The sequence below is a fragment of the Lotus japonicus genome, chromosome 2 (genome assembly GCF_012489685.1).
Source record: "Lotus japonicus ecotype B-129 chromosome 2, LjGifu_v1.2".
In the NCBI taxonomy this organism is placed as follows: Eukaryota; Viridiplantae; Streptophyta; class Magnoliopsida; order Fabales; family Fabaceae; genus Lotus; species Lotus japonicus.
The window spans coordinates 20705233-20720572 of record NC_080042.1 but is presented as its reverse complement, the minus strand read 5'-3'; the positions used below and the strand labels follow the sequence as shown (position 1 = coordinate 20720572).

The 15340-nt window shown below is 38.7% G+C and overlaps 1 protein-coding gene across 1 annotated transcript; it reads right to left on the bottom strand.

The window, feature by feature from the left end:
• Positions 1–428: 428 nt before the first annotated feature.
• LOC130736210 (AAA-ATPase At2g18193-like) lies at positions 429–1895 on the bottom strand. Its single transcript, XM_057588053.1, has one exon. The coding sequence runs from the start codon at positions 1893–1895 to the stop codon at positions 429–431; it is 1467 nt and encodes a 488-aa protein (XP_057444036.1).
• Between the last annotated feature and the right edge of the window lie 13445 nt (positions 1896–15340).

Below are 15340 nucleotides of genomic sequence, written 5' to 3'. Positions count from 1 at the left end.
AAACATCACTACAAACCTGCATTGCTATTACATCTGCATGATCAATAATCAGAACCTGCTTAGAACAAATAATACACAATTGTCAACTTCATATAAGATCCATATAAAGGGTAACTGCATATCCAAATAGAACTTTATAAGACATAGATGGTAGTTTGATACCTTCGCTTGGCCATGTCTTATAAGTATCAAACTATCAACCTATAGTGCCCTGAAATGGAAATTATAACACATGGGCCTCCAACTGCTATGCCATGTCCAATATTAAATTAAGCAAGCAAAGCAAATTCAGGAAAAAAAATTGAAGTTGTTCAAAATATCAAACAACTGATTTGTATAAAACTCAGCTCAAAAACAGTCAATACATCGACATATAGCCTTTAGTTCAAAAAGAATTAACAAGTTCATCTAATCATAATCCTATTCTACTATGGAGAAGTGTCTTCCTTTCTCCTTTGCTGTTTCTTCAGGTAGTTTAAAAGGCCTCCTAGAGCTGATTCTGCACCCTCAAAGCGAAGAAAATATTCAGCAACTTCGGCAGGCGTGATGTCTAACACTTCAAGAAGGTGCTGAATTTCTTTAAAAGCCGGATGATCCTGATGCTCACCTCCGAGATAGTTCTTAGCCAAAATCTCAAAGGCCTTAGATTTAAGGTATGACATGTTGATTTGGTAATCAATCCTCCCAGGCCTGAGAAGGGTCGGATCCAACACCTCCTTGTGATTGGTGGTGAAAATGATGATCTTCTCTTCCCCAGCTCCTGACCAGAGGCCATCCATAAAACTGAGCATGGCTGATAGGGTGAACTTGTGCTTGTCAGCTTCTTCACTCATTTTCCCAGCAGAGTGTGTGTGCACCTCCTTATTGCAATCAATATCTTCAATAATGATCATAGATCGTCTGGGGGTGCTCAACACCATCTTCTTCAAATTAGCATCAGAAGTCACACTAGACAATTGAAGATCAAAGATGTCAAATTTTAGATAATTTGACATTGCTGCGATGAGACTTGATTTGCCTGTTCCAGGAGAACCATACAACAGGTAGCCCCTCTTCCTGAGAAATCTATCCAAGTCTTCGATTATGGCATCTTTAAGACAAGGATCAATGGCAAGCGTTTCCATGCTTGCAGGGTGGGACAATTCATTTCCAACCCAATAACCCTCGTAAGAAAATATTTTAGGAACCTTTACCTGAGACACTTTACATTCATGCAACTTAACCAGATGTGGGAGATATTGGTGGATAACTTTCTCCCTGCAGTTGTGATTAAAGCTCAAAATTATTGCTTTTTTCACATTGCTAAATGCTTTGTCGGATGCCTCAGCCTCTAGTTTCCATCCGATATTTATCCCTTCAAACTGATCCATCGCTTCTTGACCTTCCTCCACCGCCTGCAACAGGGACTTCTTGTCAAACCTTGCAACTCTCAGACAGCTAGAGTTGTTTGCGACAAGAGTTGGTAGATGACTCTGCGCAGCCACATAAAACTCATTGGCCACCAAGCTGGCATCCCAATACTGTTCAATTCTCAATGCTGCTTTATCCTCTTTTTTCAGCAATAAAGAAACGATCTTTGACCAGAAAAAACCTTGGATTGATGGAGGAATTATGTCATCGAACTCTTTTCTCAGAAATCTGAAGAAATTGGCGATGGAAATGTATACTTTCACCCATGATTCGGTGGAACGATGCAAGTGTTGAGTCTGATTGGCTAAATTTGAAAAATTGGAGGAGGAAGCTTTATCAATGCATTGGGAAGGGGTAGAAGAAGAACACGTAAGCGACAATGGTGTGGATGAGACAGGTGAGGGTTGATTTGGGAATCTGCAGCAAGAAGGAGTGTGATTTACGGAATTGGAGGAGAGAGATTGGGGTTGATTTAGGGTTTTCATCGTATCGTGTCAGAGGAGAGAGACGTTGAGGGTTAATTTTGGAATTGACGAAGGAGATAGGGATGATTTAGGGATTTCGGCTATAATAAATCAATCATGTTTTTTTCCGACCGTTAGTTTGAATTCTTTTTCAAATAATAATTTTATTTTTAAATGTTTATTTAATGGGCTTTAATTGCTATTGTAGTTCAAATCTTCTTTCGAACTTAATCGAATTTTCCTTCAATTCAAAGCGACCTCAAAATTGAATTAAGGGTTAAATATATTTTTATTTCCTATAGAATAGGTGTTAATTAAATTTACTCCCTTCAAAAAAATTCATGTTTTTATTTTGTAAGTGGATATAATTCGATCCGCAAATTTGATCAAACTGAACCGAACCAAACACATTATAGTGGATTGGCTTGGATCATCATTTCAGTTCGGAATTTTTTTACCGCATCCGATCACCATCAGTTTGGTGTCAAAATTGTGGATTGAATATTCGATGAATCCAAACCAACTCAATAGTGTGAGAATAATTTTTTTGTACTATTTAGCTCAAGACATAATGTTTGTTTAAGTTAATCACCTAATATACTTATGGGTTTAATATTATGTTGTATTGTATTCTAGAGATTGAGCGACGGTATTGGTGAGAAATGAGAATCACATATCAGGAAGGAGAATCGTATCTAAGGAAGGAGTGAGAATCAAAGATCTCAGCTTCTCAATTCTCCTTTTTGTGATTTCTGGATTCTAGAGTTTGAAGTGGAAAAGGAATCATTGTTGATTGATGAAGTCTGAGGTTGTTTTAGAGGGAGATATTAGCAACGATACCCATAAGAGGGACGACGAGGCGTGATAATATCAAGTATAACCAAAAGTACCAGATGGAGCTCATTTTCAGATTGAAAATCATGAGCTTCTTCCCCTTTTGTTCTTCAACAATTTTTTTGGGTTTATGTTTGGGTATGATTTCTGGCTTTGGTTCGGCTTGATTGTTGCAAGGGATCCTCGGTAATGTGGACTGCTTGTCAGAGCTATTGCAATGGTGGGGGCTGGTTTATAGTGGTGGTCGTGAGATAGGGGTTTATGCAACTTCTAATTTATACAGTACTGGGACTATACCTGTGCGATGCACGACGCTTGTATTTTTTTCCTCGCATTTCAAGTCACAGACTGAATGTACAAAATGGTTGTTACTATTTTTAGACGTTCTTGACTGTGTTGTTCTATAGAGGCAGTCTATGTCTTTAGCAAAATTTATATACATTATAAAAAATTATGAGTATCTAAATTACTTGATTATTAGTTAGGTTTATTTAGGAAAAAATTTGGGGCTTTGATTATAAATTTAATTTGTTTATTTTTATTTTAACAAAAATGGATATCTGCGGTGACCGGAGCATCATCGGCGGTGAGGACGGTTTCTAAACAAAAACCATAGTTTGAGGACGTCCATAAGAAGGTTTTCCGACGGGAAATGAAAATCAAAACTCACTCAAAGTTCAAGGACGATTTTCACGTTTAACCCAAATATTTTATTATTTCCTTTCTAGTTTGTTCATGACCACAACACTTGGATTCCACACACATTTAAAAACATTCCCTGTCAACTCTACTTACATCAATCAATTTCCCTCCCCGGTCACTCACTGTAGTTGACGTCCCCGAAGGTTAGCTCAAGTGGTAAGAGTTAGAGACATAATAGTTGGGCGAGATGAAGGGTGAAGGGTCCAGGGTTCGAACCCTGAGGATGACTAATTTACTAACATTACTAACAATTAACATTTTCCTGTAAAAAAAACTCATTGTAGGTGAAATAATTTACAATCTCCCCACTCAACATCCATTCCCATATATTTTTGTCCTTCCCATACTAATGAAAACTCAGTTTGTATTTTCGAATAATGCAAAAAAGGGTAAAAAAAAGGTTTTGGGAGAGTTTTGGACAGGTGGAGGGCGAGGTGGCATGAGGTGGGAGTATTCGCAAATCCTGGCAGACGAAGAATGAATGGTGTGGGATCTAAGTGAGAGATGATGAAGAAGAAATATGAAGGTGGTTTTTTGAATTGGGATTTTTTTTGTTTTCTAGGGTTTTTGAATTTCAGCATATTTGAGAGAGAGAGAGAGAGAGAGAGAGAGAGAGAGAGAGAGAGGAACATGGTGTGCGATTTTGAAAGATGAAGAGTGAAATGGAAGGATTTGTTTTCTGCAGAGAAGAATTCAGTTTGATGCAGGTTGTGTAAGGTGGAGGTAGGTTGTGCTAGGTGTTTTCTGGAGACTAGCAGCAGAAATAGAAAATTCTAGAAGATGATGATAAATAAAATTAGCACTTAATGTTGTTATTATTAAATAAATATACTAATAATATTACACTAATTTTTTTTAAAATACTATATTACCTGATAATCCACAATAGTGGGTAAAAAGTAAGTTGTACAAAGATGCACAATCTAAAACTTGTGTACATTAAAGGGCTCCCTCATTTTCATATAATTTTATTTATATCTCTCTCATATTCCCTATTGTGCTACATATCAAATTTTACACTTTATCTATTTTTTTTCTTCTATATCTCTCATTTTTTCACTTATTTCCACCTCAAATTGAGTGTCAACAAAACATTTTTGTTTTAATTCCTTATATTAGAATTCTAGTATAAATAGGAAACTCATTGTAATACTTTACTATCAATTTTAATAATGAATGAATATTGGAATCAATTTTCCTATTCTCCCTTTTGCTATGTTTGGGATCCCATTGAAGAAATCCATGTGATTTCTAACATGGTATCAGAGCTCCAATGGAGCTCACCGTCACTTCCGCCGCCGTCGTCACCGAGTTACGAGCGCTTCCTTCGACCTGAGGGTTTAGGGTTTAGGGTTTAGATTTTAGGGTTTAGGGTTTAGAGTACTCCAGTTACATAATAGATGCTTCATGCTTTGCATAGTTTGAGAGTAGTTCAACTTTGTGTAGCTAATAGATGCTTCATGCTTTGCATAGTTTGAGAGTAGTTCAACTTTGTGTAGCTTGATGATTCTTTCTTTGCACTTTATTGAATCCTTGTGTCTTCATTAGAAGCTTTGCAGACGATATGGCTGTGAGAGTCTCGTAGATGATATAACTTTGAAGGTCTTTGCTTCTTTGACTTCTCAACGGACAATGACTGCCTTGTGCATAATGGATAGATGATAATTCTTGTGCGGCTTAAATAAGTTTTTGGTCCCTAACCTTTATCATATGTTTGGTTTTCGTCCCTCGCCGGAGCAAAGGTGGGTTTTAGTCCCTAACATTTGTCAAAAGGTTTGGTTTTGGTCCCTCCGGAGCTCTCGGTCAACGCCGGAGCTCCGGTGGTCCATGTGGCATGGCCACGTCAGTTTAATGAGCTGACGAGGAATTTTTTTCTTTGAAATTAAAAAAGAAATTGTTTAAAATTCTAAAAAAAAACTTAATTTATTTAAAATTCTAAAAAAATAAAAATCATTATACCCATTTTTAGTAGAAAGATTGTTATTGCAAAAAAAAAATGGGTATGGAAATACATGAACCAGAATATCCAGAAATCAAAGCCACAAAACGATTAAAAGAGAAACCCCAGGAACAAAGGAATCCAACAACCCCAACCCCACCACCAGCTTGGAAAGAACAGAGGGGGTGAGGAGAAAGAGAGGCGGTTGGGAGAAGAGGTTGTGATAAGGAAGGCCAACTAAATCCACCATCGTGAAACCATCCACCGCAGCGCAGCCCCGCGCCGTGAGGCCCTTGCGCTGCCATCGAAGATCTCGTCGCGCCCGTCTCAAAAGAGGGGGTGTTTTCATCTCCTTCAAACCCTCCTTCCCTCATCCTCAGATCGAGGTATCCCAAACACTTACGGAACCAGATCAAGGCATCCAGACTAAACAGAGATGAAGAAAACGATGGCAGAAGGATGAAGAGGAGGAGTGAGCTGGGACTAACTTTCAAGGCCTTGTCATTGAATCTGAAAGTGCTACTGTCAAATTGAACGGTGGGTGGCTAGGTTTAATGTAGTTGGGATTCAGGGATAGGAATGAGTTTTTTGGTTTTGGGTTTTAATGTTTTGGTTCTGGGTTTGGGTTTTTTAGATTTAAAAATTGAAGAAGTTGAAAAGTAAGAACACTAGTTTTTAAGTTCAAGGATTTAAGATGATAGAAGATGGTGGAGGATGAATTTACGTTAATTTGTTTATGAATTAGGAGATTTTATGTTAATTTGTTTTTCCCATGGAAGAAACTCTCTATAGATCAATTTCCAACAATTTTTTAGAAGAAAGATTGTTATTGCAAAAAATGGGTATTATTGATTTTTATTCATTAGGGATTAAAGTTAAATAAATTTAGTTTTTTTATAGAATTTAAACAATTTATTTTTTTAAATTAATAAGGTTTTTTTTAATTTAAAAGAAAAACAAATTCCACGTCAGCTTATTAATCCCACCGTGGCCATGCCACATGGGCCACAGGAGCTCCGGCGTTGACCCAAAGCTCCGGAGGGACCAAAACCAAACCTTTTGACAAAGGTTGGGGACTAAAACCCACCTTTGCTCCGGCGAGGGACCAATGCGAAGTATTTATTAAAAGTTAGGGACCAAAAACTTATTTAAGCCTTCTTGTGCAGACGTTGCTGATTCTTTTGGTCTTGTGCTGGATGATGATATGTTGATCTTTCTTTGTAAGGCAATCTAGCAGATGTTACTTGATCTAATTACCTGTATTATTAGACTTTGAACATAGTAGATCATTAGCCTTTATAACTTTTCCTTTTATTATCATCAAAACTCAAGATGAGACTGTGACCAGGACATTTTATCCTAACAGAAAGTTCTTCAACCAAATTAAAAATTAGAATTTTATTCTTAAATAACTTAATTCCAAACAAAGAAATTACCAAACGAAAATTCTTTTTGGGAGCTTATGAACTCGCTGAAAGTAGAAGAGCATCACGAAAGATCCTAAGCAACGATAACTACGTCAGAATGGCGGCACCACACCAAACTTTAAAAAAGAAGGAAAACACCCTAGATGTCCGACTTCCACGATTTTATGACGCCACTATCACGCTCGTTCTCATCCACAATGATTGCTGGTTTGAGAAACCTTCTCTAACCGCGTGACGCTCGGGGACACCACTACTTCATGCTCAAACGCGACAACCTTCTCAAGAATTACTGGCACAACGTTGTCAAAGACCGCATGATCACACGAATGTCAACTGCAGGGTGGGTCTCCTCATTCGAACTCTACCATGCTTTCTAAATAATTGTGTTAAAACATTTAAATTCTGTTATGAACAGATTTTATTGAATTAATGTTTCAGTTTGAAGTTTTTTTTTTGGTCAAATATGTATAGAATAAAACCCAAAAGGTTGTCAAACGACACTTACAACATGTGAGAGCAAGTCTCTAAGAGTGCTACAACAATGCACAAAAACATAAAACATGAGGAACAAGCATGCACACTTTGAGAACCAACCGAAAATATGATGCAAAACCCTAAAGGCCAGTCAGAAACCCCTAAAAACCCCAAAAATCCAAAGATGCTAAAAGACTTCTAAGCGAAATAATACATCATTTTGATCAACGCTCCCAAAACAAACAACTCAAGATGGCTCTGCCGTGGTTGTAAACTGTGCTGCTATCAAGAAGCTCATCAAGGCTTCAGCGGCACCAGGGGGTCAAAACGCGATCTCTGGAAACATGAGGAAGACAGAGAAACTTCCGAAGATTCCATACATATCTTAGATGTAGTTGAGATGAATGGCAGAGGATGAGGTGCGGGATGCCCAAAACATCCGATGAAAACTGGTGGTGGCCACAAATCTGATGATGATGGAGGAAAGAGCTAGCAGGTGGAGGTGTCTCGGACCTGTTGATGGTGGCGGCGGAATGACAATGGTGGCACAGATCTGCTAGCGGCGAAGCAGAGGCGGTGGCCCAAAACTGCTACTGTTAGCGAGATGTTGGAGGAGATCGCAGATCTGATGGTGAGACGAGGCAACGAGTGTGCGGCGGTGGTTGCAGATCTGCTTCGTCGGTGGATGGGTTGTGGTGGAGAAGGCAACCGATGGAGACCGGAGGTGGTGAAAAGACAAGGAGAAAGAAAGAAAACCCACTTATTTAGGTAAATAAACCACCTAAAGTGGTACAAAACTCACCTAATGTGAGAGAAACCCAACTAATGTGGGAAGAAAACCTAACAACAGTAGGTAAAGGACCTCCATAAAGGAGGAAGACAATCCCCCAAGGGGGAGAAGCTGCAAATCACAGGAAAACCCTAGCGGAGCACTTTTAATAAATTTGGTATTTTCTTTTCCAATATTGTCAATTCTATATCAGTTTGCAGTTAAAGTAAAGATATAAACTTGTTACCAAAAAAAAGTAAAGATATTTTTTTTTGGTCAAAAAAAAAAAAAGATATCATCTACTGGATCTGAATCGTCTCCTGCAGCGTACTGTCTGCAGCCTCTCCAGCAGGAAATCTGACCGTTGGATTGATATGATCTTAACAAAAAAGAGGCACACCTTGTCATCTGCTACAAGAAGAAAAAAACCAACAATATATGTTATATGTATTGCTATAATTGAATTATGTTTGATTTAAAATGCAATGCTGTCTACACCTTCACTTTTCAGTTTTGTTTTGCCCCATTAGGCCATTACGATGAAAATTATAGCAATACAAGTTATATGCAATATTTTTTTTTTGTGCACGCATTCATTTTTTTTTTAATTTTTTTGCCGAAAATTGGAAATGAAATGAAATTACCAAAAAATATTTGTTTAATTAGTCAACCAAGCTTTATTTTTTAAATTCATAAATAAAATTTTTATATGAATAACTTAAAATTTAAAGCCTCTTAAAAAATTATCTTTAAAAACTTAACATTTAATTATCTTTGTTTATATACAAATATCATATTTTTCAAAATTTTGTTATTTATTCCATTAAAAAAGCATTTAATTAGTTACTCTTTAACAAATATTCATTCAATGTAAAAAAAAATTGTTTTTATTATTTTAACCTTTTCGACAAATAAGAAAATTGAACAAACATAAAAAATTATTTTTATCTTTTAAAAAATGTAACATTGAAAAATAAAAGGTTTTGCAAAAATTATAAAGGATTATTGTGACATTTCAAATACTAGATTTTGTAACTGACATTTCAAATAATTAACGTTGTTTTAATTTTTTTTTCCCTAGGCATCACATATAAGGTGTGTCTATTTATTGGATGGCGTTAGATTTCTGCTGGAGAGGCTGTAGACAAAATCCAGATGGAGAGGATCCGTATTCATCATCTACCTTTCTTTACAATTGGGCTGCTGAGTATAAGTTAAATTGTAAGACCTGGATTTGCAGAACATGTTAATTTCCGACTCACGCGTAGAATCAGTGTAAGCGTGACAGGAGTTGATATTTGAGAAAGATTAATGAAGAAGAAAGTTCAGGAATTGCTTGAGGAATGTTGCGTAGTCGCTTCAGGAATTAGTGCGAGTTGTCTGCACACCTGCCTTATGGCGAGCGTGTCCAGTATAGGCTATTTCGCTTTTAGAGCAACGTTTTAAGTGAGATTTCGAATCCTTGGAAAATTTAAAGATTCTTTTTATTTTTCCTTCGACCAGCGTTTCATTTCGGAACCCTGGACTGTACGCACGATAGTATTTACTTTTCGGAAGCTCGACGACGCTAATTTCTTTGCTTCGAAACCCTAGTTTCGAGCGATGGATGAAGACTTTTTCTATTCGGGACTTCTAACGAAGTTTCCGTCCGCATTGCCAAATTTGTTTCGACGTTTCCAATCTTTTTCCAGTACAAAGTTTTGTCGTTTGAGCATCACATCAAAAAGTAGTTTTTCGGGACAGATTAATTTACACCGCTTTTGGGATTTTAGATATCGTTTTTCCCAAATCATAGATGTTTGTTTTGAGCTCTGGAATTCTGACGCCAGAATCTCTCTTAGAATTCATCGGTGAATGTGCTGCAAAAATCGGAATCGCGAAATTTTCATTTTTCCCCAAATCACTTCCAAATCCATTTTTAACATTTAAACACAACTAATCAAGACTTAAATTTAAAGCTCTTAAAACCCCAAAATCACTTAACTAAAAAAAACAACTTTTTTTTAGAAAACTGATCGGGATTTGTGTTGTATTGACCGACACTAACTCTTCAAAGACTTGTCAGAAGGCGAAGGTAGAGCATCAAAGACCTGCTGGTATGCTACAGAGTTTAGACGTGCCAGAGTGGAAATGGGATAGTATATCCATGGATTTTGTGGTAGCTTTGCCAAGAACACAGAAGAGACATGATTCGATTTGGGTGATTGTGGATCGTTTGACCAAGTCAGCGCATTTTCTACCAGTGAGAACTACCTACAATGTAGAGAAGTTGGCTGAGATTTATGTGTCTGAGATTGTAAGACTACACGGAGTTCCGACGAGTATTGTGTCTGATCGGGATCCAAAGTTTACTTCGCACTTTTGGGGAGCTCTTCATGATGCGTTAGGAACCAAGCTGAGATTGAGTTCGGCGTATCATCCACAAACTGATGGGCAAACAGAGAGAACTATTCAGTCGCTAGAGGATCTTCTACGTTCTTGTGTGTTAGATAACAGAGGAAGCTGGGATGATCTTCTGCCATTGATTGAATTCACCTACAACAATAGTTTTCATGCGAGCATTGGGATGGCACCGTATGAAGCTTTGTATGGTCGAAAGTGTAGGACACCGTTGTGTTGGTATCAAGATGGGGAGAGTTTGTTGATTGGGCCGGAATTGCTGCAACAGACGACTGAGAAGGTCAAGCAGATCAGAGAAAAGATGAGAGCTTCACAGAGCAGACAGAAGAGTTATGCTGATCAAAGACGTAGAACCCTAGAGTTTGAGGAAGGCGACCATGTGTTTTTGCGAGTTACTCAGACTACGGGGGTTGGACGAGCTATTAAGTCAAGGAAGCTCACGCCAAAGTTTATTGGGCCTTATCAAATCACTCGACGTGTTGGACCAGTTGCATATCAGATTGCACTACCACCATTTCTTTCCAACATTCATGATGTATTTCATGTGTCGCAGTTGAGGAAGTACATTCCAGATCCGACTCATGTAATCGAGCTAGACAACGTTGAATTGAAGGATGATTTGACCTTCGAGACACCGCCAGTGAGTATTGGGGATAGAAGAGTGAAACAGCTGAGGGGAAAGCAGATTGCGTTGGTAAAGGTGATATGGGACCAGGATACGGGGGACGCTACATGGGAATTGGAGGATAAGATCAAGGAACTGTACCCCGGACTTTTTGCAGAACTCTGAGTTTCGAGGACGAAACTTTCTTTTTGGAGGGGAGTATTGTAAGACCTGGATTTGCAGAACAAGTTAATTTCCGACTCACGCGTAGAATCAGTGTAAGCGTGACAGGAGTTGATATTTGAGAAAGATTAATGAAGAAGAAAGTTCAGGAATTGCTTGAGGAATGTTGCGTAGTCGCTTCAGGAATTAGTGCGATTCGTCTGCACACCTGCCTTATGGCGAGCGTGTCCAGTATAGGCTATTTCGCTTTTAGAGCAACGTTTTAAGTGAGATTTCGAATCCTTGGAAAATTTAAAGATTCTCTTTATTTTTCCTTCGACCAGCGTTTCATTTCGGAACCCTGGACTGTACGCACGATAGTATTTACTTTTCGGAAGCTCGACGACGCTAATTTCTTTGCTTCGAAACCCTAGTTTCGAGCGATGGATGAAGACTTTTTCTATTCGGGACTTCTAACGAAGTTTCCGTCCGCGTTGCCAGACTTGTTTCGACGTTTCCAATCTTTTTCCAGTACAAAGTTTTGTCGTTTGAGCATCACAGAAAAAAGTAGTTTTTCGGGACAGATTAATTTACACCGCTTTTGGGATTTTAGATATCGTTTTTCCCAAATTATAGATGTTTGTTTTGAGTTCTGGAATTCTGACGCCAGAATCTCTCTTAGAATTCATCGGTGAATGTGCTGCAAAAATTGGAATCGCGAAATTTTCATTTTCCTGCGATTTCGCCTGCCTATAAATAGCTCAAAAGTTAAAATATCTTCATTTTCACTCTCTTGGGGCCGCGAGTTTGAGGGGAGCTTGGGGGAGAAAGATTTTCGCGAAAACTTGACTGATCTTCGTGCAGTTCGTCCCTACTTCGAGGTACTGAGGTAACTAGCTTGATTCTTACATCTGATTACTGTTTCTACTGCGTTTCTGAAGTCGTTTCTGTGCTCACAGTTTTGAGCTTTTTGTAAAACTGTCTGTTTTCTCTGATTTCTTGCTTGGGTTATCTTCCTTACGTGCCCAAGAGCCTAAAACCTCTGTCAGTAATCGCCGATTGCGTTCGAGTTGTCAAAGATCTGAAAAACTGATTCGAAACCCCTTTTGTCGCACATTTCGAAACTTGATTGTCGAAAAGTCGTAATCTGACTTCGTGCCTTTAGAATTTGTTGTCACGAATGTCGTTAGGATCATTGCTGTCAAATTTGTTTTCCGAACTGATAACTTTGAGGTTTTGAGCTTTTATTTTGGACCAAAACGCCCCCTGAACGGCCGTATTTTGATCCGATTGTCCGAAAATTGTTCCGACAGTTTCTTTGCCTTGGTTTTACCCTAAAACTACCTTGTAAACATATTTGATCGAAGAAAAAGAGCCGAAACCCTTTTTCCTTCCTGGCCGTGGGCTATATCAATGGGGGGGAAGTTTTTCGTTTTCGAAAACTTGTCTTTTCGTACCCGATTGTCGTATTCTGAAGCTTTAATGCTTTGTCTATCGTTTATGTGTTGTTTTGCGATCGAACTAATCGATTTTGTTTGGATTCTGCTTTGTTTTCTCCGAGGTTCAGTTGAAGGAACTTTAGGAGCTTCAAAGCATTTGAGTGAAGGAGCTTGTGATTTCGAAGCTGGAGCAGCTCGAGGTTAGGGCAACTTACATATTAGTTATGATTGCATGATAGGCGTCGATGAATTCGACTTATGCTTTACTGATGTTGATTATGTTGATGAACTGATGTTATGATGTTCTGTAACTGATGATGTTGTGATGATTGTTGATTTGTGCGTTTGGACGCGACTTCGGAGTGGAGATTCATTGATCTGGTGATCTTTGATATTTCGGGTTGGATGAACAACCCTAGGCAAGTCCAAACGAGGGGTTTGAGACTTAGCCATTTGTTGGGATTCGTTTGAATACTTAGACTTTCCCCGTGAAACTTCTTTTGGCGGGTTTTTGGAAACTTTGTAAGATTAGAATTTCGAAAACTAGAGACTTTGGGAGACTTAGACTTTGAGAAATAAACTCATAACCTGACTAATTCAATTCGAAACATTTTTACTAAATGAATAATCATAGGAGAATTGGAGGGGAAAATGTTTACGAAAGACGGGGAAAAGTCGACCTTTGTTGTGGGTTTTGGTATTGGGGGAAAGCCACTGAGGTGAGCTACGGTGATGATTGAAAGTCACCGAGTACTTTACGTACTCTTGTTGTTGGGGTTGTGTTGTATTGACCGACACTAATCCCTTGGGTTATCTTGTTGTTGGAGCCGTGTTGTATTGACCGACACTTAGTGCTCTTGTTGTTTGGGCTGTGTTGTATTAATCGACACTAGACCCTTGTGTATTCTTGTTGGTGGAGTTGTGTTGTATTGACCGACACTAACTCCGAGTTGTGTTGTATTGACCGACACTAACTCTTGGGTTGTTGAGATTGGGTTGTGGGCTAAACACTTATGTGGTGAGGACGATTCGATGTTTGGCTAACCATATTGCATCAATCGGGTGAATAACGGGAATGGTTCACCTGTGCATCTCATGGTGAATAACGGGAATGGTTCACCACTGCATTAATGATGAATAACGGGAATGGTTCATCATATGGTGAATAACGGGAATGGTTCACCAAGGATGAATAACGGGAATGGTTCATCCATAGTGAAGAACGGGAATGCTTCACTTGTGGCGAACGGGAACGCGTCACAATCCGGATCATATTGTGCATTTCACGCATACATTCATTCTGACTGGAAACGTGTGTTGTTTGATTTATTGAAGCATTGTTAGAGCCAATAACATGCTAGGATTGCTTATATATATATATCAACATATATTTATACCCCATATCACATGTTGAGTGTATATCTACTTATTTCTGTGAGTTGACCCTAGCGCCTTGGCTTTGGTTGCATATTTGTGTTTGGGCGGTCGGCCTGCTGCCAGATGTCGACGGTGGATTGGGTTTCGATGGTCTCTCCCTCGGGGGGATCAGGTTTGAGCTGGTTGACTGACATGCCCCACCGCTTGGGTGATCTATCTTGTGGGTCATCGGGCGACGTACTGGGGAAGGGTCATGGAGGACCGGATTGACGAGCGTGGACGTCTGACGAAAGGAGTGCTACGACGCATGGAGCTGAGCTTCAACTTGCCGACTTCAGTTCGCTGTGGACTCGGTACCGGGAGGGTAGGTTTAGGCTGGCGTCATATTTTGTGTAGAGCTCTGATTCGTTTTGCTTTTGGGACAGGATAGGTTCCCGACGCATGACTTTTCGTGTGGTTCTCTTCTGAGGGATCACAGTGAGTCAGTCGGACCATAGGGGTCTTTGCTTAGTCCATTCTGAGGCTGACTTTCTTTTGGATGACTGTACTTGTGGTACTTTCACTCACACTTCTGGGTCTGTAAATATTTGCCTACGGGCACATTACTTTGGGGTCACTGCGAGTGCGCGTGACGTGGAAGTGCAGCTGAGGCTGTACATGTTTATATTTGATGTATATTGGTTAGTTTAGTGGTTGGGCTATGTCTTTATTTTCTATTGCTTGATTTAAAAGGAATCAAACGAAAAAAAAATTACCTGTTTTCCGCGTAAAGTATATTTTTAGTTACTAAAGTGACACCTGGAAATCGGGGTGTTACATAAATTACATCCTCATTCCTCACCCACCATTGGTTGCGATCTATTTTAATCACAGCTTCACGATGGTCCAGTATCTATTTAAATTTCACTGTAAATGCAATTTTATTTTATTTTAACGCTCATTATTTTGAACATCCCTTTAATTATCATTCCCAAATACAATTCATTCTCTTAAGAGTAATAATTCTACTAAACTAAGGTTTGATCAATTATTTTTTTAAACATCCCTTTAATCATCATTCCCAAATACAATTCATTCTCTTAAGAGTAATAATTCTACTAAACTAAGGTTTGATCAATTATTTTTTTGAAATCAACCTTTATTAATCTTAATCTTATCGAAGTTTCAAAAAAATAAACGGTCAAATCTATACAATCACCATTTCGACATAGCTGTTGGTCAGTGCGGGGAAGGTAATATGATTGATCAAGGGCATCATCACAATTCTGAGAAGTCCGGCTCAGCCACACCAAAAAATCAAAGTTATTGTTGAACTAAATTCAAAAAGAAAAGAAAAAGA